The following is a 24,570-nucleotide window of genomic DNA, read 5'->3' as shown; positions in this document are numbered from 1 at the left end:
TCAAAAAAGGATAAGCAAGTGAGTCACACTGCTTGTTTATATGCTTGTGGTGTGAAGTGGAAGGTATCGTGGAAGGTATTGTGGGTACCTGATCTGGAAAGGAGATGTGGAAATTTCTCTTCCTCCTTCAGGAGTATATCTTCTGCACAACATCTAGTTCAGTGCTTTCACATAACAGATGGAGCTAGCCCATAGGTAAAGGTGCCCCCCCCCCTTTTCATAGGCTGCAATCCTAAGCATACTTATTCGGAAGAAAGTTGCATTAAAAGAAGGGATCTAACTTCCAATTACATTTTTATTGAGTTTTTCAAATGGTAAATGATTAAAATTATTTCATGGAAATAAAGTGAGTATTCACTAGGCTTCATTAAATCAAAGTAAATTAATGAAGGTTTTTCCCTCTCTGAATTAGAATTTATTGTAAGGCCAGGGGCGGTTTAGTGCTACTGTTCCCTTCTGATATCAATGCCTATCATTTCAGGGTGTTTCTGTGAACAGTGCAGAGAAGGAGCCAAGTACTCAGATGCAATAATATCTCCCAATTTAGAAACAACTAAAATTATGGGGGTACCCCATGCTGTGTCGGTGTCAGACTGCACAGCAGCCTGTTGTGATCTTTCTGACTGTGACTTATCTTGGATGTTTGAAAGGCATTGCTACCTTGTCAGTTGTCAACATAAAGGAAACTGTGAGCCCAGGAAAATGGAGAAAGTGAAGTCCTATTTGACCTTTGTGCTAAGGCCTGCACAGAGGCCCTCTGCACTGCTGGGGTACGGGCAGAAGCCATCAAATGTCATCCGCTCTGTGGTGCTGCAAGGTGACCCATCGGAGGAAGCTAGCAGCCTAAAGGAACTGTCCTTCCTCAGCAAAGAACATAGTCTTGAGAAGACCCCGGCATATCAGGATGAATATGGAGATATGGAGCAGAACCCTTTTCAGTTGAGCCTCAAGCAAGAAGAGAAGGAGAATGTGAACTATGCTGACTGGAGTTTGATGGCGACCACTGAAAATGACTTCAACTCTTCAGGGTTCAGCGATGGAGACAAACATGCTGACCTAGCAGGTCATGAAGAAGAGAGAGGTCATTTGGAAACTCCTGTAAGTGCAAATGAATCTGAAGGGAATCCTGTCACTGAACATCCCAGAGAGTTGCCAGAGATTATGATGGACCTGATGGAGAAATCTGCAAATGAATTAGATTTTCAACCACCTAATGAAGCCAACAGCACCTGGCAGGAAGAGGTATGTCTGTTGCCAGTATTATTTTTTAAGAAGTGGCATAGTTCAGATTGGAGTAACAGAAATCTGTGCAAATTAAGTACGGATGGAGTGTGTGTGTGTGAGTGAGTGTGTGTGTGAGAGGTGTGCTTATGCCTCATCCGTAATGGAAGACATAGGGACTTGGGGTGAATATGAAAGGAAATCAAGAGAATAAAGTCCTGTTGGGGTTTCTCTCTGTCTGTGTCCTGCCTAAAGTTGAGGGATTCAGACTCAGACTTGGCTGTGACTTGTTCTCATTGTATTAAAGTAATAGATACATCCAAAGCAGTTCGCCCCATTAACCTAACTACTTTTTCTAGGAACTCAGCTCTGCTCCTGCTGTAACTAAACATGATTTCGCGATTCTAAGATGTTGACTCAGCAACTGGGTTCCCCCCGAGTCCCCTTAAATAGGCTTGGATCGCGCGTGCGAACGAAGACTCCTCCTCAGCTCAGTCTGTTGAACTTCCCACCTCAAGCACCTCTGAGCGTGGGGTGAAGGTGGTTTGATCTCAGCTTCCGCTCCAATAGAGGGGGGCTGCTAACTGTCAGTTTGGGCGTGGAAAGCTGGGCAGCGCTTGGCTGGGAAACATCTGACGTGTTGAATCTCTGGTGGCGGCGGTGTGTCCAGTTGGAGAGTGTCAGGTGTGCCAGGTGGTGCTTCCACAGGGGGGTCAGGAGCTGAGGGGGCTGAGCTGTCAAAGATGGGCTGGGGTGCCCTGTGAGTCCACTCCGCTGTCTGCCCCCTCCCCAGGTTCCCAGTCCAAGTCCTCATCCTCTCTTTTGCCCTCATCTGTCCACCCCTTCCCTGCTTGGCTCATGACAGTCTGTCCTGTCTTTTACAGTGTGTGTGTGTGTGTGTGTGTGTGTGTGGAGTTCTGGCCCCATGAGGGAAGACAACATGGAACAGCTGTTGCCATACCTGCACTAGAGATGGAGGAGAATTCTGTTCAGTCTGCATTTTAAAGCAAACTGACCTAATTTGCACCTCCTGGAGTAATACACACACTAGAACATTATTATTTGGATTTCACACTTTTCTAGATTTTATGATAAAGTTCTCAGCTTTAAAAAAGTGACAAAGTGCATTAGAAATGTATTATAGGATAAAATAGATTTAGAAATACATATACTGAGATAAAATGCAGATTTTGTGATAAAATAGTATATAATATACTATTTAAATATGCATTTTTGTATGGAGTTCTATTAAAAAATCAAGGATTGATGTGAAAATAGGATGGAACAGACTTAAGAATCAACATGTGAGACAGTACAGCCTGGAAATAGACGTTTTTTTCTGTCCCTACCTACAACTACTGAGAGAGAAAATGCTGGATTAATCAACTTTATTTATTGAAAGCATTTTGATCCCAGCTTTCCTTTAAAAGGCTGAAGACATCTAAAAACAATTAGTTAAAAACAAATACAATAGGAATGTGCTAGAATTCCGCCCAGTTTAGATTTTATACCAAATTTTTCATTAATTCACTTATTATCTATTATTGACGGATTTTTATGCAGCAATTTTCTGTGGCTATTTTTGAAAACAATTTTTTTAAAAACAATTTGCCTCTAAAATATCAATATTAAGAAAGATAAATTTATCAATACTTCCTTTTGTTTATTGATATTTCCTTTCAAAGTATCAAAAATTCTTTTAAAATATCAATATTAATATCAATATTTTTGTAAGGGGAAAATACTATTGGTAAAAGCAATGGCTAGAGGACAGAAAATGAACCTGAATAAATACTGGCCTGTTAGGTCGACAGAATACTTTTGGACTGGCACTGGCCAATGGATCTCATCCATGAAATACAACCTATGTGACACATAAAAAAGAAACAGAATGCAAAAGGTTCTGCACTGTAAATTAGCTTAATAGTCATTCCTTTATCCATGAAATGCTGAGAGCTATACAGTTCTGTGACGAGAATAGTCTTTGTCCTTTGTGAAATATGGAAAGCTTAAGTAAATGATACTTTTGTTTTAAGTGTACTTGATTTCTTTCCACTTGTGTTGCATTAGAGATGGGGGCAAAAGTTTGCATTTAAAGCCAAATCTATCGAATCCCTGCTGAGGCAAGCCTGGCGCCAACATTATTATCTTTTCGGCGCCAGGTTAAAACATTCCTCTTCTCCCAGGCATTTTAAGCATTTTAACATTTTAACATTTCACATCCTATTACATTTTACTATTTAGTATGCTAGTATATTGGTATTTTTAATGTGTTTAAATTGTTTAATATTGGTTTTAATTGTATTTTGATGTTTTGCTTGCTTGTTGTGAACCGCCCAGAGAGCTTCGGCTATGGGGCGGTATAGAAATTTAATAAAATAAATAAATAAATAAATAAATTCAAACTTAGCAAAACAATGTGAGAACTGAAACACAGCCATCCTTCAAAATTCACACTAATCTAAGTTTTGCAAAGGAGTTCTCCAACCAAACAATAAGAACATAAGAAGAACTTGCTGGTTCGGGCCAGTGGCTCATCTAATCCCGTTCTCGCAGTGGCCAACCAGATGCCTATGGGAAGCCCACAAGCAGGACCCTGAGTGCATGAATACTCTCCCCTACTGTGGTTTCCAGCAACTGATATTCAGAGGCATACTGCCCGCAACCGAGGAGGCAGAGGATAGCCACTGAGAGTAAAAGGTGTTGACAAAAATGCATATATTAGGGGAAAGTGTACATAGAAATTAATATATTAATGAAAATAATATGCATAAGGGTATTATATCAGGAGAAATGTTGTAAAAATGTGTACAAAAGCTGAAACTGCATACAAAAATGTGTATCAGGAGAAAATTGTGCCAAAATGCTGAAGAATTTTCATAAAGATTTTTTTCAGGGTGTTTTTGCAAATTGCCACAGAAATATGGAGAACTGAATTTAAGATTGGAAAAATGAAAAACGGAGAGAACTGAGACTGACAGATCTTTCCATCCCTAATGCTGCATATTTTTTGGGCAATTCAAATGAATAAGATTTCACTGTGCTCGTCTTATTGAAGGACAGGAAATTGATGTTGTCTGATCAGAGGCATTTTATAAACATTTTGCTTTCTATCCCATTGTTATTGTTGTTATGTGCCTTCCAGTTGATTACGACTTATGGTGACCCTATGAGTCTACCCTATATGAATCTATCCTATTATATATCCTATTATATATGAATCTATCCTATTGTTGCATATATAATGTAACTACTGGTCCTATATAAAGCTGTGGGAATGCCTGGTGATTGCCACAACGTATGGTTTTCCTTGGTCATAGATGGAATTCTTTTCTGCAGAATTTGCACGGGGCATATGTTTATATATCTCCAGTGGATCCATCCTGTTTTCTGATCAGTTTTCAGTTTTTTATATAGCTGAGCTGGAAAAATCCCAGTTATCTTGTTGCCCAGGTACTTAAATATTTGATGCTGCGACTTTGGAATGTACAATATTTTTAATCCCATATGTCACTGATTCTATAACAACTAGAAGTTTGCACTTGCACTTCCAATACAATGTTAATATTGTGTATCAGAATACGAGGGGGAAAATATTCACAATAATTATATGTTCCCGCCATTCATCTTGTAGGTTTTAACAACTTCCCATAATCCTCCTTCTTCAGACACCCTGGGATTTCTCTCCACCTCTGCTGCAGAAACTCGAACATCAGACCTGAGTAATCTTCTGCAAGACAAAACCACATCCCTTCCCATCAGTACTGTTGCCACCTAGCTCCCTGCCACAGATGAAGCATCATTTCCCACCGCTGTCAACAAAGCAGGTAATGTAAATCCTTTGTGGCTTGAAGTTCTGTGGCTGCAATCTTAACCTCACTTATCTGGGAGCAAAACACCATTGAACTCAATAGGAATGACTTCTGAGCAGTCATAAGAGTTGTGCTGTAAATTAGTAATGCTGACTTCTTAAGCTATTGTTTGAGTCAAACTTGTAAAGAGCTATTTAGCTACTTGCATATGGTGAGGAAGAGAAGAATCCTTTGAAGCCCTAATGTGGCTTGGGACCTGGATGCTTGAGAGAACATCGACTAATTCAGCTTGCGCATACACAAAGGTCTTCTTCAGAGGCTGGCCTCTGGATGCTGTTGCCATCTGAGATGAGGTGAATGGTAACTGGGAAGAGGACCTTTTGCAGCTGTGGTGCTCCACTTGGAGGACTCTCTCCTTAGGGAGGTTCACCTAAACAGATGTCTTTTAAGTGCCAGGCACAGATCTCCCCATCTCCAGCTTTTAACCTTTGATATATTTTCGGTAGTACTGCCTTTTATTTCTGTCAACTGTTGCTTTGTTGATTATTGTTGGGTTTTTTTTAATGCGCTTTATAACATATTGCAAATCACCTTGGATATTTTAAATGGAACAATGGTGTTAAAATGTTGTAAGTAAATAAATGAAAAGAAAAACTTGCTAAAATGCTGGTGTTGTTCAATGTGACTAGGAACATCCCTAATAATTTGTAATTCTTAATAGTAATTATGCAAAAATAGTATGGGCACATAGGATGGAAAAATCCATATCTAAATCCATATCCTATCTAAATGCAAGGGACTGTTGGAAATATCTAGAGATGGCAGACATGGGTCAATTCATAGACTTGATTCATAGGAGAAGTGGCAACTTTCAAACCAATAAATTCGTAGAGAGATGGACTTTTGTCAATTAGTGGAATATGGAAATATAAGCTTTGAAAGGAATGTATTTTGTTAACAGTGGATTATCATGTTTGACTTTCTGAATAATAATATAAAATAAAGAGTTTCCTCTGGGCAGACAAGCAGAGACCTTGATCTAAAGATACAGTAGGTGGTAAGAGTAGGCTGTACCATTTCAGACTGTGTGCATGGGTGGAACTGTTCATTTAACACTCTCACATGTAAAATGGACTGCCTTCAAGTCGATCCCGACTTACGGCTACCCTATGAATAGGGTTTTCATGGTAAGTAGTATTCAGAGGGGGTTTACCATTGCCTACCTCTGAGGCTAGTCCTCCCCAGCTGGCTAGGGCCTACTTAGCTTGCCACAGCTGCACAAGCCAGCCCCTTCCTTGTCCGCAGTTGCCAGCTGGGGGGCAACTGGGCTCCTTGGGACTATGCAGCTTGCCCACGGCTACAAAGGTGGCAGGGCACATAACCCCTGAGCCACTCACTGTGGGGGTGATCTTTAGCTGGCCTAGAAGACATGAGCGGGGATTTGAACTCACAGACTCTGGACTCCCATCCCCACTGTGCTATACTGCCCTCCAAAAACTCTGCAAGTAAAAAGTTATCACAGAAAGAGGAAAGGTTCTGAACTATCCTTGTATTCCATTTTCAGGGAGGTTTTTTCCCTCCAAGTCACCAAGGCCCCCCTTCCCCTCTGTCAAGGCCCCCCTGCCCTAGATCACCAAGGCACCTCATCCTTCCCCCTGCTTTCTGCCAAGTCTCACCTACCCTCCTTCCTCCCCCATGCCCTGCAGGAAAGGGAGGCTTCACAGTAACAACCTCCAGGCCTCCCATGAAGCAATTCTGTGAGCCACCCAGGCTGCCACCCCTTCACGCTCCTGCTGTCCTTCCGCTCCCCTGGCCTTGGCTACCGCCCACTCACTCTCCCACTGTCTGCTGGGCTGGCTGCTTTCCTTCCCTTTCCCCCCTTCCCTGGCCTTGAACCCAGCATGGTTGTAGTTCTCAGCACCACCTGTCTGTCGCCAAGCAAACTGGGTTCAACTCTTCAAAAAATGTTATATAGAGATTAGATAGAAAAAAGTGATCTCTGACCTACATTCTGAAATGGTACCTCATGAGTCTCACACCTTGCTCCCACTTCATTCTGCTATGTATGTGGACTAGTAGAGAGAAATTTTAGAAAGGTTGTTTCACTTTTTTAGGCCACAAATGGTTGATACACATTTACCAGGCAGGCTAGTGTAAAAAAAAAAAGAAGGTTTTTCAGCTAGTAACTTTTGTGGACCTTCTTGAAAGTTTGATTTAAACAAAGTGAAAGTGGGTGAGTGTTGGGAGTTAGTCAATCCTGGAGTTCCTGACTCAAGAGAAGAATGCCTGCAAGAGGTATATGACAGCATAATTCCTGCCTAAGGAGTACCTTAGGCAACTTAATGGTTCAAGTGATGATGATGATAAATCTTTCCTCTGAATCTGAAACTGCAAATTGATGATGATGTCTTGATGAGAAAATAGCGGTCCCTAACTATTATTATTAATATAATATTTCAGTGATAGAAGATTCTTGCCAAGCTTTACTCAATACATTGTTTTAAAGCAACTCTCTCCCTCCCATTTATATGCAGTAAAAGAACTCGTAGTGTCGGCTGGAGATAATCAACAAGTAACTTTACCAGAAAATGAAGTTGAATTGCATGCATTTGTAGTTACACCATTACTTTCAGGTAAGTTCTTAATGCAAATGGAATGGAGAAAAAAACACACCAGTTTGCTAGTCCTCATGCAACAAAACATGTAGGGACTGTCTGCTAAAGGCATATCCTGATTTGTGAATAAACTATGGTTTGCACAAACTAGTTTCCATATTCATTTGAAACAGAAAACAGGTTTGTTGCAAAATAAATATTGAAGCTTCTTATTTTCTCCTCCTGCACATGAAGAATTGGGAGCTTGAGGTCAGTCATGGTACATGCATGAAATGACAAGCATGATTTGCTGCTTTTGTCTGAGCCGGGCCCATTCTTTTTCATAAGATTTTAAATTATGCAAATATTAAATCTGTGAAGTCAACAAATGTACACAAAATAGAGAAATCTGCATAAATGTTATCAACTGGCATAGCTTATGTTGAATACAGACTTTGCGTTTATTACTGACTTTTCATTACACAAAGGCAAACAAAGTTTAATAGCTCTATGTACATACGTGTAGGAAAAAGGCTCAGGAAGAACAAATGGGGGAGATGATAGATTTAAAAAAAACAAAAACATTTTACACTGATGTGAAAAATAGGTAACTGCTTACTTTAAAAGCCAGATATACTATCGGTAATTCACACACATTAGCTGGCTTATAAGGTTTGGCCATTCAACCCCGCAGTCCCTGACCATTCGCACAGCACAGTCGAATGATGTGTAGCGGACTGAGCACAGCTCCGCTGGGATGAAGTCATTGACTGACTCACCCTGTGGAAAGGACAGGTGGTGTATCAGGCGAAATTCGCCTGGTGCCCTCTTGGGGACGAGGCCCAATGGGGAAACTCTGAGTGAGGGGATGGGTGGTGCAGCAAAGGGGCCCAAAACCCGGCCGGCTACTACTTCCTTCCTAATTTTTTCTCTCAGAACTGATTCCATGCCTTCCACTGACTTAAGGTTGCGAGACATGAAAGGTCGCCTGGGACCCAAATAGGGGATCCGAAAACCCACTGTGAAGCCTTCGAGTAAAAACTGGGCATCTTGGACTAGGGGGTAAAGGTGGAGTAAGTGTTGGAGCTCGGCAATTTTAATTGGGCTGGGGCCCCTTTCCCTGAGCTGCGCCTGCAGCCCCTGTCTTCCTTGCGCCAGCCGAATCCCTGTTTCCACCCCTGAAGGGGCGGCCCCTGGGGCAGCTAGTGCAGGCGTGGGGGCCCCCACATATGGCACATTCATGTCTGAACCTGCACGGGCTCCGACCGCAAAGGCCACGTGAGCTGAACTCCCAGCAAAGCAGGCGGGGTTGAACCCCCTGCCCCGCAGGCCCGCGGGAAGCAGTTGCTGATGCCTGGCGCGCCAAGAGATGGCCGCTGTCCGCCCTATCACCTGCCATGGGTCTAGAATGTGCCATAAATTGCAGCCACAGGTCAGCCTCCTTTTTGTCCCAGGGGAGGGATGTATCAAAAGCCGCCCTCATACGGAACGCCTGGTCGTAGTCCAGCCATGCCGTCCCTTGAAACTCAGAGTAGCCCCGGTATATGATATCGAGGTATTTGATCAGTACCGAGGCCCTATGAGGCTGCCTCTGTATTACCACCCCCATGTACGTAAGGAATGCAGGCAGCCAGTTAGACCAAGAGCGCTCTACCCGTCGGCGCTTGGGCCTATCGGGCTCTGCATGTTCCCCTTTATCCTTATCCTTCCCAACCGGCTCCCTGTACAAGAGCGAGAATAGGTCCACATACTCTCCCCTCCATATTCTGTCCTTCGTAGCAGGCAGAAGATGAAAACCCAGTGGGGCAGACGTTTCCCCAAAAGGTATGGCCCCCTCTCTGACTGATCCCAGGGGGTCGGATATCTCTGCAGGGGGGTTGGCAGACAGGGCGGGCTGATGCCCTCCTTCCGTCGCCGTCCCAGCAGCGAGGTGCCAGACCTGCTCGCAGGCCTCCCTTAGGGGATGCTGCTGCTGTGGCGTAACTTCCCCCCCCGCCGGCGAGGGTCCCTGCCAGCCCATATCCCTCGGTTACCGCTGGTGGGGAAAAGGGCCAGTAGGGGTGCCCCCAGGGGGCCCAGCTCCACTGCCGCTGCCCTTGTTGTTGTGGCATGATAGAGGACTCACCCTGTGTGCTTTCCGCCGAAGGTCCTTGTGCGGGCTGCATTGTTGGGGCTGCTAGCAAGGTGGGAGTTGCGCCTGGCTCTATGCTGGGCGTCCTCGCCTCAGCCCTGAGCCCGGCCTCCAGCACATCCAGTCGCGCTAAGATGGAAGCAACAGCCCCTGCATTAGCACTGTTCACTGGCCGCTGCGTTTTCTCCCGAGACCGTTTGGGTGGTGGGTCCTTCCTCCCTGTCACAGGTTGGTCCCGAGGTGCACTAGGATGGCCTGAGCCATGCTCTAGGGCTTCCAACCTGGCTAATATGGCTGCCCATGGTGGCCCCTCCCCACTCCTTGCCCCCTCTGCCGCTGGGGGTGGGCATCTCCCCCCTGCTCTGGGGGCCTTTCCTTTCCCTTTTGGCCCCCCTTGTCCTTTCTTAGGTGGCATACTAGAGGGAGATAGGGGCCCCGCTTACAAAATGACGTGATTTCAAGACGTTGCGAAGGGGCCCGCCTGCTTATTCAATACCCCCTCCCGGCACCCAATTATCCTGGAGGGGAGCCTAATTGCCCTGCACGTGGTAAGGATTGATGGTTGGGGTCGTGCCCCACCTACCCCGGCGTTAATTAAAATTAATAATTAAATTTAAAAGTTGCCGGCCAAAGACCGCCTAGCCTGTGGTCCTCGCCGCTGCTGGATCCGATCCTGTGCTGCCGCCTCGTAGTGACTGCCCCAGGATCCTCGCCGCATAGGCCTTGGTGCCAGCCGCCGCTGCCTCCCTGTCTCCCAATGAGGCCGGGGGGGGGCTCGCTGCCGCCCAGCCACCCTGGCCTCAGGAAGCCTCCGGAGGCCCACGTGCGCCGGCAAAGAAGCCGCACCGCGCCGAAGCTGCTGCTGACCAAAAGGAGCCGCGCCGAAGCTGCCGCCGAGAAAGAAAAAGAAAAAAAAAAAGAAAAAGCCGTGCCGTGCCGCGCCGAGCCGAAGCTGCTGCTGCTGCGGCCGCCGAAATTTGAATTGGATGGCGGGAAGCAGGCGGGGTGGCCTTAAATAGCCTTCAGCCGCCCCGCCTCCCTGCCGCGTCACACGACGGCGCGCCAGCGCGCCGTGTGCGCACGCATCCCTTCCAAGATGGCGGCCGGGACATCGACAGCGGCCGCAAGCTCGTCCCTCTGCCCGGTAGGTCCCGGGCACGGAACGGGAATCTTACTGCTCAATTTGGCTAGTTCTATTTGGGGAAACAGAGGCAGTTGACAGTCCTCTGGGCCATGTGTGATCATGCATGTGCCATAAGTCTCCTATTACTAGGACCCAGTTCAGATATTTATGCAAGCATCGCACGGTGTACCAGTGTCATGTCTTCTTCCTCTCCACCACACAGATGATTTACTGTAGGAGCCAAACTATATAAACCGCTTTGAGATAACTTGTGGCAAAAAGCAGTATATAAGCTCTAGAAGAGATGTGAAGGTCTGGGGAAAAAGTGGAAAAAAGTGGGATTTTTTTCCTATTTTTTTTCTGAAAAATTGGGGGGGGAGGACAGTTCCCCCCCAGGCCTTCACATTTCTTATAAGCTCATAAAATAACACCAGCCACTTCTTTCTGATATCTACCTGAGTTAGAGGTTGAGGGCCTGCATGTGCAATTTCTGTCCTTCAAGAGAAAGGAAAAATAAATTGCATGAGCAATCACTGCAGAATGCTCAGCTCGTATCTTATGCAGTGGAAGTTAGTGGGGCCTTTCATTACTCCATCCCATGAAAGCTTGGTGGACTAGACCTAGGGCCACATCTCTCTTCCAATAGGCAAACAACACCAATTGCTGTGCTTCCTTTCCAGAATCAGCCTATAGTTATGAGTGGAGCTTGATCAGTCATCCTGATGGCTATGACAGTGAAATGGAGGGCAGGCACACCCCAACCCTGAAACTTTCTCAAGTAAGTGAGCCATCAACTAGTCATACTTGACTCATATTCAGTGCAGGGTGTTCTGAAATGCACTTTTGGCTACTATGGATAATGGCTTTAGAGATGTTTTCTGTAAGGCAATCAAGTCTGTTACAAACGCTGTTGTCAATGGGCCTGTTTCTCTCCATATTAGGGCAGAGTCCATGATGGTTGGGAGCAAGCCAGACTCCTGAGAATATATTGATTGGCATCTTAAGAGTGTGATGTTGTTCTAGCCCTGGCTTCCACTATTGGCTTAGTCAATGTCAGTGCCAAGTTGAACATGCTTCTGAGCACTGCTTCACGCATTACAGTGGAGGTGTATAACCTGTAGCTCTCCATGTGCTGTTGGACCATAACTCCCATCATCCCTAAACATGGGCCATACTGGTTCAGGCTGATGGGAAGTGTAGTCCAACAACACCTGAAGGACACAGGTGTTTTCCAGTGTTCCCTGTTACCATCTGTGAATATTATTTATCCCTCTTCATGTGTTACTCGTGAGAAGGGTCTCGTGTGTTGAAGGAGGAGTGCATCTAGTCCCATGCTGATGTTCACATGTTGAGTGTGGATATTTGAAGAGGATCTTCTACCTTTTGAGCAGCTTGCTCATACAAAGGGTTGTCCATATGATGGAGACACCCATGCAGTTGGGGTCCCAGTCTCGTGGAACTCCCAAGTGTGAGCAACTGCTCATGTGTAAGGCTTCTTCAGACACCCATTTTTAACTGCCATGTTGGGAGAGACCAAATATTGCTCAGCTTTCTGTCTCTGACAGTGGACAACTAGATGTCTGAGGGATTCTTATAGACCTCCAAAGATAATGATGATAGTCCATCTTATCGGATGTGCTTCCAGACTTTTTTTAAAATTGTTTTTATCGTTTGTACAGAATCAACAAACAGGTAACATTCAATTTACAAACTAACCCATATATAGAGGTATACAGAGGTGTCCAATTTGTTCATCTTTTCAGTGCATCTGCTTTCACTAGTTGTGTGTGTCCTTCCATACTGTACCATGGGTCATCGGTGGTCTTGCAGTCAAGTTTGATTTATTCACATAGGAGATGAAACCGAACCAAACTGCATCAAAGTCACTTTGCATCTCTGGCATACCTTGGCCAGTCAGTGAGCTTTTCTGTTATGGTACCATCCGTTAAGAGTCCGTCTGGTTCCGGTGTCTTCTAAGACCTGCTTATTCCTACTCCATCCATTCCCAGCGCTTACTGTGTGTTTTACATTTCCTTCCTATTCATCCTTATGGAGGGCATAGCTATCGTGTTCTGAGTTGCTCCCTCCCTCCCACTGCCCCATAGTAATTCTGGAAGATAACAAAGATGCTATTTTGTGCTCATACATTTAACTCTGGACTCGATACGAACAGACACATGCTTCTTAGAATTATTCATATTGTGCCTTATAAAGTTCTACCTGTTATTTGAGATATATTTAACAACCCTCTGTTACAGCTGCCAGTAGGTGCCTATGACTTCAAAGTGACTGTTTCTGCTGAAAATGCATTTGGAGAAGGAATTGTAAATGTCACTGTTCAACCAGGTAAATCAGTGTTTCAGACAGTTAAAACTAATTTCCTCTTCCTCCATACCTGCATGCAATTTGACAAATGAAACTTTTCATCAGTCCTGAATTTCATCAGATAGTGAACAGCTGTAAAAGGTTTACATTTTTAATCTCACAGTTTTGTTCCCTTCCTGCTTTGTTTTTAAGAAAGGAGAAGCTTTTCTTGCAACCTGTTCAGGCTCTATAGTCCAGCACTTTGGAGACAAGAAGAAGGAAAGAGGGAGGACTGAAGTTGCTCAGGCAAATAGCTTCCTGCTGTGCTGTAGTTAGGCTCTTCTAGCCCATGTTAAACACTGGGCATTACTGGCATACTTGCATGGGCATTTTGGTCTGAGCATCCATCCCTCTCCCTTTCCACCCCTCCTCTATTTTGGACACATTATTTATAAAACGTGATAAAGTACTAGTGTATGTAGGCCTCCATTGTGGGGTGCTTCACATGTCAAACAAAACATGATATTGGAAACATGAACATCCTTGTTGTGTCTTTCCTAAAAAATGTTTTTAAGAAGCTGGAATTTTTCTTCCTTTTTTTGGTCCTCTGACACCTCTCCCCCAGTACAATTTATCCAGTTTGGAATGTACCGGAAGTGGCTTTGCTAAATCATAACTCACAAGGATCAATTTGGGCAGATCCACACTATATATTTAAAACACATTCAGTGCATATTTAATGCACATTCTCCCCCCCCCCAAAAAAAAAGAATCATGGAAACTGTTATTTCCTCCTACAGACCTACTGTTCCCAGCACCCATAACAAACAACAGTTCCCAGGATTTCTTGGGGAAAAACATGTGCTTTAAGTGTATGGTATGGATCTGTCTTTTGTCTATTTACCACTCAAAATCTTTTTTTTTTTAGCCTACTGCTTATATTAAGTATTTAATCTTTTATGTGACCAGTGAATGCTTTTTGGTTGTGGAATAAGCACAAAGCTGTATCAGTATGATTGGGTTGCATGGGATGGCTTTATTTAATTAAACCCAGTGTTCTGTTTCTCCTCTTTATGCAGCAGTCAGAATAAATCAGCCGCCTGTTGCTGTCGTCTCTCCCAAAGTGCAGGAGATTTCTTTTCCTACCGCTTCTGTTTTCATTGATGGAAATCGTAAGTACCAGGCAGCAGCTGCTGTTTTGCAGTATAATTAGAATTGCTCACAGTTATATAAGTGTATTAATTTATGATTCTGTGGTATTCCCCTTCAACATTGAAAGTATGGATGAGACGAAAATAGTGAGTTACCACTGGGAAGAAATTGAAGGTCCACCCAGAGAAAAGAAGGCATCAGCTAATACACCAGTGTTACATCTGTCTAACCTCAGTCCTGGCAATTACACTTTCAGGTGAGTGCCCTATATTTTTGTTTTCTGCGTTTGGCTCAATGGGCCACAACCCAAGTCAGGGATGGCCAATTGAGGGATATCCAGGAACCACTCTGTTCTCCAGGCATTGGTCTGTAGCAGGGATGAGGGAACCAGCACAGCCAGTGGCCATGGATGATATAGGAGATATAGTCCAACAACATCTGGAGGGACAGATTCTCCCCATCCCTGGTTTATGGTTTGGATCTTTCTTTTGGGAGGATAAATTTGGCATCTTCCCAGATGCAGAATATCACAATGTGATTGTATGAGATGATCAGTACAGGTTAGGAGCTAAGGAACAAATGTGATTCCTGAAGAATCCACATCAAGAAGCAGGATTACATTGACACTGTGGTTCTCTTGAATGTGCCTAATAAGATCATGTGTACTTCACAGAATACTGAACTAAGGCTTTGCTGCCTTTTCTCACAAGTGATTCAGGGAGCAAAATATTGTACCATACACTTGGATTCAAATTGATTAGGGCCAGTGAGGGTCCAAATTTAAAATAGGCCCAAGGACTAGATATTGTCCAGCTATGCATTTGTAATCAAAACTAAAATGAAAAGGTTATGGCTTCCTACCTGGGAGAACAGGGTAGAATAGGGTGGGGAACAGGAACCCCACCCTCTGTGCTATTTCAACTGGTGATTGGGGCCATCCACCTGTCAGTCACCTGACTTCACAATGATGTCAGATGACCAAAGGGATATTGTTCCTTTGCAGGTGAGGCTTGAGCCATGCTGCAGAGGAAGATCCTTTGCATTGCTGGCTTTTATTCGTGATTCAAAGGCAGTGTGCTCTTGATTGTTACCTTGAATCAAAGTCAGCAGTTTTTGAATTCAGTGTCTTTTTTGTATTGCTGTGCTGGGCAACAGAAAAAGGTACCACATTCAAAACCTGCTACTTTTTGATTCAAAGGAAAATTGAGGAGCGCACTTAAGAGTGTGCTCCTGTCTGTTCTTTTTAGTTGCGACTTGACGTTTTCCCCACCTGACATCATACTTGACATCAGGGGTGGAGAAGGTGGGTGTGGTTTGCTACCAAAGGCTTGGCAGGCCAACCTCCAAGGCCTAATGGATCTAATTAGGCCCACAGGCTGAATATTCCTGAATATTCCTCACCCCTCAGGTGGAAGAATCCAATCCAGCTGAATTTTGAGCATGAAAGACAACGGTACACATTCAAAATCATGAATGACTCACGTTTTCTTCTTCTTCTTTAGGTTAACCGTCACTGACTCTGGTGGAGCAGCTAACTCCACGGTAGCTTCTTTGAGAGTCAATAAAAAAGTGGATTATCCTCCTATTGCCAATGCAGGGCCAAATCAGGCAATCAGTTTGCCTGAAAACACCATCACAGTGAATGGAAACCAGAGCAATGATGATCACGAGATAGTCAGCTATAAGTGGTCCCTGAGCCCCAAAAGTAAAGGCAAAGTGGTAGCAATGCAGGTAACTGAAGAGCATCTTGCTAACATAATCCTGCATCCAATATCTTTCAGAGGAATTTTTGCGGTGCTTGGTGAAAATAGGCAAAAGCCTGGTGATTGTATTAGAGTCAGTGGTGCCCAGGAAATGATGACCACTGCCTTGAATCACTTAGTCTCTTCTAGTTTTTCCTGTACTTGGAAAACGGCTACTGGCTGACTTAGTCATACTTACAATAGACCCACTGGACTTAATTTAGTAATGACTAACTAAACTCCCATTGATTTCAGTGGGTCTGCTGTGACTAAGTCTGGATCCAACCCACTGTGCTTAAGCAAGCCATTACTCTGTAAAGGAACAGTACAGAGTTTTGAGCATGGTGATCACACTTATTTCTTAGATGTTCACTCAAGGAATTCAAAGTTTTGCAGAATATTGTAGGTATATTAAGGTGGATGTGAAATAATGATTGAATTGTAAAAAAGGAAAGAATTGTGGCAGAGGACAGAAACCTAATGTCATATTTGACTGCCCTTCATGGAATGTAAGGATGTAAAGTTTGGGGGCATGGACTAAAGGCACATGTTGTCACTTTGCTGAAGCTAAGCGAGTCTCAACCTGGTTAGTGCTTGTATAAGGGTCCACCTTCAATCCTCATTTATGAGTTCCATGACAGAAGAAAGGTGGGATATAAATGTACTAAATTGAAAAATGAATCTTAGTTTGTTTGGCTTGTACTTCATGCTCCCATTGTATAAGATGATTGAGTATATGTCCACCTGCTTTTGTGGTAAGCTCCACCCCCCCCATGATACTGCATGACCTCATGGGCTTTACCAGTGGTCCAAAATGGGCCGTGTGTGTTGTTTGTTGTTATGTGCCTTCAAATCGATCATGACTTATGGCAACCCTATGAGTCAGCAACCTCCAATAGCATCTGTTGTGAACCACCCTGTTCAGTTCTTGTAAGTTTAGGTCTGTGGCTTCCCTTATGGAATCAATCCATCTCTTGTTTGGTCTTCCTCTTTTTCTACTCCCTTCTGTTTTTCCCAGCATTATTGTGTTTTCTAGTGAATCATGACTTCTTATTATGTGTCCAAAGTATAACCTCAGTTTTGTCATTTTAGCTTCTAGTGATAGTTCTGCTTTAATTTGTTCCAATAATTTTCTTTTTTGCAGTCCATTGTATGCACAAAGCTTTCCCCCAGCACCACATTTCAAATGAGTTGATTTTTCTCTTATCCGCCTTTTTCACTGTCCAACTTTCACATCCATATATAGAGATCAGAAATACCATGGTCTGAATGATCCTGACTTTGGTGTTCAGTGACGTATCTTAGCATTTGAGGACCTTTTCTAGTTCTCTCATAGCTGCCCTCCCCAGTGCTAGCCTTCTTCTGATTTCTTGACTATTGTCTCCATCTTGGTTAATGACTGTGCTGAGGTATTGAGAATCCTTGGCAAGTGAGTGGTTACCTCTTTTAAGCTAAGGTTAGATCTTCAGTATTTTTAATGCATTTGTTTTTATGCATTAGGTTACTTTAAAGCCATCATAATTGGTTTCTCTTGCATACCTATTGATTTGTGGCAAACCTGCCTGCTAGGTAGATTAAAAGATGATGGTGTGCATTTTTGTGAGGAAGTTACTTTTTGATGTGAAAGCTTCCTCAAGGCACAGCATTCGAACTAGTGTTTTATGCCGTCATCTCTAGGTAGTGCTGGGAGAAACCCTAGTCTGAAACCCTGGAGAGCCACTGAGAGTCAGTGCAGATATTAAGCCAGATAGCCCAAAGGTCTGACTCTGTACAAGGCAGCTTCCTGTGTTCCTTCTTTAAACAGCAAATGCTGTATTGGCATAAGTTAACAATCTGAAATTTAGCTGAAAGAGTATATATGACATTTGTTATGTATTTTAGATTTCGTATCTATTTTAATTTCTCCGAGATATAATTGTGCTAAATGATTTGATCCTGTACTATGCTGTATTAGGATAATAGAATGCTTCATACTATTAACATTTGTCTCATCTTCTGATATTCTTCCCCCACCTCCATTACACAGGGGGTGAGGAGTCCTTATCTCCAGTTATCTTCAATGCAAGAAGGCAATTATACTTTCCAGCTGACTGTTACCGATTCTGCTGAACAGCAGGCTACAGCAGAAGTCACTGTGATTGTCCAGCCGGGTAAGCAGATGTATAGTATATTTGACTTCATCTGGCTGTTTGTTAAACGTCTATGTACATCAGCTAAGAAATTTAATTGGACCTTTAATGATAGATGGGAGGGGGAGGGAGGAAAAACAGTCTGCCTGCCAGCCAGCCTCCATTATTTGGGCATATGTTGACCACAGAGGCTTGACTATGGGAGCTGAATGCACATGCAAATGCCCCATCCAGTAGTAGAGAGACCAAGGAAAAGGAAGGAGGCAGGGAAAAGTGAGTCCTGAATAAGCAGGACTGAGCTTTCCATGACCACCGTGGCCGTATATGACTGAAGTGGCTTGTGTGTGAGAGCCAGAGACAGAAGGGGAACAGGGCTTCTGCCATCATGCATGCCTGCTCCTAGATGAGCCCAGAGTTGTCCTGCTGCTGCTCCTCTCCGTGTTTAGAAGAGTGAATCATTCTTCATATGTGGGAGACCCTCTATTTTGTCTGTTCAGTGTTTTAAAATTCTGTTTTTTAATTTTGTTTTATCTGCTCCTCCCCACCTGATCTCTCCTCCACATATCTATTTCTTATATGATTTTCACTAGGTTTCAGTTGTAATTTTCTGAATGGTGTGAACGTGTAGGTTAAGTAATGAGGTACACAAATAAATGAAATAAATCAATGCTGTTCTAGCAGCCTTTCCCAACCGTGGGTCCCCAGATGTTGCTGGACTACAGTTCCCATAATTCCTGACCATTGGCCATGCTGTCTGGGGCTGATGGGAGTTGTAGTCCAACAACATCTGGGGGCCCAAGGTTGGGAAATGCTGTATTAGAGGAAGGTTATGTCAGTTTATGTATTTATTTGGAAAGTGTCTATTCTGCCCGTCGGTAGTATTATTCCCATGGTGATGAACAGTTGTACAAACAAGGGCAATAAAGTCATAATTGAGCATCTGAAAGCAGCGGCAGTGAAACAGAAGCATCACAGTTGCCTCATGAAAGCAATTTAACCAGTATTTAAAAGGCGTGGGGAAAATGACAAGGTCTTTGCCTGGCACTGGAAGGACAGAAGAGTGGCTGTTAATAACGCCTCCTTGGGAAGAGCAGTCTGAAGATGGGGCACCACAACTGAAAAGGCTCTCTCTGTTGAAAGTGGGGCAAGAGCAACTCCTGTTTTGTTCTTTTGTCTATGTTCCAGAAGGGAGATAGAGCTAGGGTCCTCCAGATGGATAGGCTTGTTTACCTTTACCTGTGATGCTCTGACTGACTTCCTTCCGGCTACTAAGCTGTTACATCTTTAGGGAAACTTACCTGCCCCTCCTCCTTCTGCCCTTTCCACCTTCTTTCTTCTCCGACTGTCCCGGAGAGAGGAGACACCCTTTCTCTACTTTCTCTCCTAGCCATGAGGTCAACTCCCACACCTGGGCGTTGCACCTCCAACTTAGCTAGTTAGTTAGAACTAGGTATGCCTTTCTATCTACTATGTATTTCTATAAATAAAGTAGCTTTTCTTATTTTACTAAGTCTCAAGTCTCAGTGATCCTGAGGTGGAAAGATAACCTCACTGCATCTCTGCTGTCCTCTTTCCCCAGCTACAGCCTGTGCTCCCTGCCCTGGTTGCTTGTAAAAGACAAACCTGATTCCCTTGCAAAAATCAAAGAGCAGGCATCTGAGCTGCCTTCTCCTAGGACAAGTGATGGCAAGGCGGAAAAAAAAATTGAGCCTTTCTGCTTTTTCTAGACCACCAAGAGAAGGCAGCCTGTCACTTCTTTCCCTCCTTGGACATGTGGCTGCCGGACCAGTCTCTGTCCTTGGTGTGAAATACTGCTCACAGCACCCAGCCTGCCTTGGAGACCCATGTAGTCTTGGAGACCAGTGTAGTCAGGGACTGCTGTGAAAGATGGCTTGTCTAGAGCAGTGGCAGAAGAACTGCACAGTCAGAACCTTTTGTAACTTCCTTATAATAATAATAATAATAATAATAATAATTATCATCATCATCATCATTATCATTGTTGTTTATTTCTACCCCACCTTTTGGCCAAAAGGCCCTCAAGGCGGCTTACAAAAAGTAAACACAAATATAAAAATACATCAATAAAAACAATATAATTTACAAAAAGCAGCAGTTACAACATCCAATAAAATACATTAATAAATCACAAAGCAAAAATCCACTCCTCTCTCTTCTTGGCCTTCTAAAAAGGGCCCAGGAGAAAAGATGGGAGGCAAATGCCCATCTCCAAACCGGCAGAGACAGACACAAAGCAGGAAAAGCCCCTCTAGAAGGAACAGAGAGAGGAAGCCGGCCCAGCAATGGCGGACGAGGGAAACAGCAGCGGATTGCAAAAGTGATTGCAAAGCAGCCTGGACACTACAGACAGTATCAGGATAATTCTGCTTGCATGTGAGGAATCTGACTGGACAATTGTCTCTCGTTCTGCCCCTGCGATTGGTCTCCTGCTGGCCAGAACAGTAATGACAGTGGGATTGCTCTGCCTCAGTATACACCTCTGGAGATTACTATGAGATGCCATCTGTTTATTAGGAGAGGGCAAGCCTGGTGTTTTTGCATTGCTCTTTGCATTGCCTTCGCCTCCTGACCAGGACAGGGGATGAAAGGCAAATGTGGATCAAATGATATGCTAAGTCACTGCTAGTACCTTTACTAGTATTAAAGAGCCAAGAATCCTTTGATGCTTGGAGGGAGATGATAATGTTCGTAAGTTACTGGTTAGAAGAGACATTGGATTTTGAGCAAGTTTTGTTTTGTTACAGAAAAGAATAGCCCTCCAACAGCTGTGGCTGGCCCAGATAAGAAGTTGATGTTTCCTGTCCAGAGCACTATTCTTGATGGAAGCATGAGCACTGATGACTTAGGCATTGTTTACTATCATTGGGAAAATATTAGGTATTTTGTAAAGGTGGAGGAGCTTCTCTGGTGGGGCCACCCTAGTAACTCCTACCAAGTTACATGGAAGGAACTTGAAAAGCCTGGGGTGGGGATGGAGTGGAGTGGAAGGTATTTGTCAGGCATCTAAACAGAGAAAGCTGGTCCAAATGACTTCGACAGAAAACCTTTTAGCTAATTTAATTTCTAGTTTCTGTGTTAACTATACAGAATCCAAGTTTATATGCATTAGGGTTGTTCATGCAAAATGCTGCTCTCTTGGTAAAATGCTAATAATGACTACCTTTGCTGCATTCACACTGTCAAAGGAAGAAAGTCGTAAGACAATGGGACAACTTTCCTAATTCAGTTGGGGATAAATTTACTTTTCCAAGAGATTACCATTTGTTAAAAGATCTCAGTTCTCTTGGCATCCTCATATTATCTCCCACTCTGATTCCTATCATATTATTGTTCTGACCAGGAAGTGTAGCAAGAGGAGTTACATCTCCACCATCTGTATATATGATGATGTGTCTAGAGAGGGTCATGTAGGTGGGATGTCAGACACTTGCAACATAATCTTTACTCAGTCTCACTATGTCCAGTGGAGCTTACCTCCTTGTCAGCATGTTTAGTATTGCAGTCTCAATCTCATGCTTAGCATTTGCAAATGTCTTCCATATGTTTTATGCAGATGATTTCCTGCTAAGTAGGGCTCGACGTGCGTTCTGTGGCCACTCAGCTGACTTCTGAAAAACCTTTGAATTTGCCACTCTTTGAAATATTCTGTTAATTTCTAGGTTTGCAAGTGCATTTCAGGCCCTCAGGTGAGTATCATTTAGAGCCTCATTGCTATGGGTAGAATATGAAAATGTTGACAGTATTTAAAATGGTTTGTCAAGCTATAGGTTTGTTGTTTGGTCCTGCTAACTTGAAGCAACTTAAAGGAGTTGTACAGTGCTCACCAATCCCTGCAGTTGGCATTGCTCTCTCATTCAGCGCGAGAAAGAGTTCTGTTGAAGCTTTGACAATGCTTATTCCAATTTGCTCTATTTGCTACAGTAGTCCTTTTTATTTTAACTTTGAGGTGAATCTGGATTCTGAGTCACAGCTTTTTTTTTTTTTGCTTTGTTGCAGCGGGCCAAGCTCTTTGCAAATGGAAAATGTCAGTAGCGCAATAGCAACTGTCACAGGTCTGCAGGTTGGAACTTACCATTTCAGACTGACCGTAGAAGACATTCAAGGACTAAGTAGCACTGCCACAATTTCTGTGACTGTTAAGGAGGGTAAGGCTCACTGCCCCATTTTGATTTGATCTGATTGTTTGCCACTTTCCCAACAACAAAGCTGACTGCAAGGCAACTCACAACCATAACAAAGCAATGGGAAATAATATAGTGATTTCATCAATATAACCATATATAAAAACATATCAGAAAAGCAAAGTCAGTTTTTACATGGAGGTGGCCATTTTCCTCTCTGTACGTTTCCCTCTGAGAGTGACAGAGCATCATCAAATTCCATTGCTCTCAGGCAACTGGCTCTGTTCCATTCAAAACATGCAAAGCCCTATGCACTAGCCCCTGCAGGCTGTGAAGGGCTGATTGACTTCTGGAGTTTGTAAAATGGATTAAAACTGGAGAGGCAGCACTGAAGTCCTCAGACCACCTTGTAATGAGATTCCACAAGACTGCAGATTTGGAATCGGATCAAAGTGAGGTTATATAAGCCACCTGGAACAAATCAGGTGAGTCTCCTTTGGAATGCAAGTTCTGTGGAATCCTCCTCCATCCCTATATGCTACAACAGTGGTTCTTAACCTTTGTTGGGTCATGGACCCCTTTGAGAATCTGATGAAAGCTATCGGTCCACTCTCCAGAAAAATGCACATAAACACACACACTATTATTTCTGAAGTAACAAGAAGGAAATTGGGGAAAAAATTGGTGACTGGTTCACAGACCCCCTGAAGTCCATGGACCACAGGTTAAAAAGCCCTGCACTGCAACATTTTGTTGCAGGTCCCACTTCTGCTTTAAACTTACAAACTGAATATGCATACTCATAAACATTAAACGGTTGAGGCAAAACAAATCTATCTTAAGCGACATTGAGTATGCACTCTTGCCTAAGAACATAAGAAAAGCTGTGCAAGAGCAGACTACATCTACCTAGCCCTGGGATCCTTCTGGGAGGAAGGGCGAGATAAGAGTTTAATAAATAAATAATAAATTATTCTAAATTTATTCTAAATTGTTAAAAAATATATAAATAATTATTATTCTGTATGAGATTGTCAGCACTATGTCATCCACTACAAATTGGTCTGCCTTCCACTGCTCTAGGGGAGACTTTAGTGACTCACAGTTGTGTTGGAAATGTTGACAGATCTGAAGGAGCCAAGGGGAATGGGCAATGCTGAATGTAAGAGCACATACTTTACATGCAGAAAGTCCCTGGCAACTTCAATTGAATGGTCAGGTAGCAAGTTTTGGGAAAGTGCTTCTGCTGGCAGAGGATGCAGTATTAGGCCAAAAGGACAATAAATTATTTCATTGTTCATTTTGACACCCCCTCACACACATCATAGGCATGTTCTGAGCATTTTCTTCAATTGAGCAAAACATTTGTGGCAGTGTATCCATTTTCACTCTGTAATTTCTTTTCTTTTTTAAACAAAACTCTCCCTCTTACAATTTTATTGTTTAGAAAGTAACCATCCACCCCAGGCTCATGCAGGTGGCAAACATATCCTTGTTCTGCCCAATAACTCTATTGCTTTGGATGGCTCACAATCTACTGATGACCAAGGAATTGTGGCTTATCTCTGGATTCGGGATGGCCAGAGCCCAGCAGCTGGAGTAAGTATTTTCATAGTTTAATGAAGTCACATTGAATCTTTTAAAAAGAGAAATGTATTTCTGTCAGTGTATGCTTTATTTGCATTGTTGCCATGGCATTGAATCCAGGTACAAATTGAGTAGCCTTGGGCAAGTCGATTTGAGTCTTCGTTCTTCAGCCTTAAAATAGGAAGAAACCAAACTCATGGGTTTAAAGATACACCCGCCACCTATATGACGGGTGGGGAACCTATGACCCTTTATATGTTGCTGGATCCCATCAGCCCCAGCCATCACAACCAGTGGCAATGGATGATGAGAGCTATAATCTAGCATGTAGAAGACCACAGGTTCAGCTCCCCTGACCTTATGTACATGGCTGTTCTAAGATAATTTGTGGTGGATAGTTATAAAATCACTGGACTCGGGTAAAAATGAATATGAAGCAGTGTTGACTTTTATGTTTGCAGGATGTGATACATGGCTCGGATCATGAGGCCATTTTGCAGTTGACTAATCTTGTAGAAGGGAGCTATTATTTTCACTTGAAAGTCACCGATGGCAAAGGAGATTCAGACATCGACACAGCTATTGTGGAAATACGGCCTGGTATGATATTTTAAGAGGACATTTACAGCATAT

The 24,570-nt window shown here is 43.5% G+C and overlaps 1 protein-coding gene across 1 annotated transcript in view; it reads left to right on the top strand.

Moving 5' to 3' along the window:
- The window catches only part of KIAA0319 (KIAA0319 ortholog), a 46,632-nt gene that overhangs the window by 13,824 nt on the left and 8,238 nt on the right, over positions 1–24,570 (top strand). Inside the window, 13 exon segments of the mRNA XM_061593537.1 lie at positions 482–1,242; positions 4,856–5,048; positions 7,568–7,666; positions 11,562–11,659; positions 13,140–13,227; positions 14,265–14,361; positions 14,465–14,593; positions 15,840–16,068; positions 18,106–18,229; positions 20,974–21,106; positions 22,226–22,374; positions 23,798–23,949; positions 24,399–24,537. Of these exon segments, the coding sequence (XP_061449521.1) occupies positions 482–1,242; positions 4,856–5,048; positions 7,568–7,666; positions 11,562–11,659; positions 13,140–13,227; positions 14,265–14,361; positions 14,465–14,593; positions 15,840–16,068; positions 18,106–18,229; positions 20,974–21,106; positions 22,226–22,374; positions 23,798–23,949; positions 24,399–24,537 (2,391 nt within the window).

Source organism: Rhineura floridana, chromosome 1 (genome assembly GCF_030035675.1).
Source record: "Rhineura floridana isolate rRhiFlo1 chromosome 1, rRhiFlo1.hap2, whole genome shotgun sequence".
NCBI lineage: Eukaryota > Metazoa > Chordata > Lepidosauria > Squamata > Rhineuridae > Rhineura > Rhineura floridana.
The sequence above is the reverse complement of the archived record's forward strand: the minus strand, read 5'-3'. Positions and strand labels throughout refer to the sequence as shown.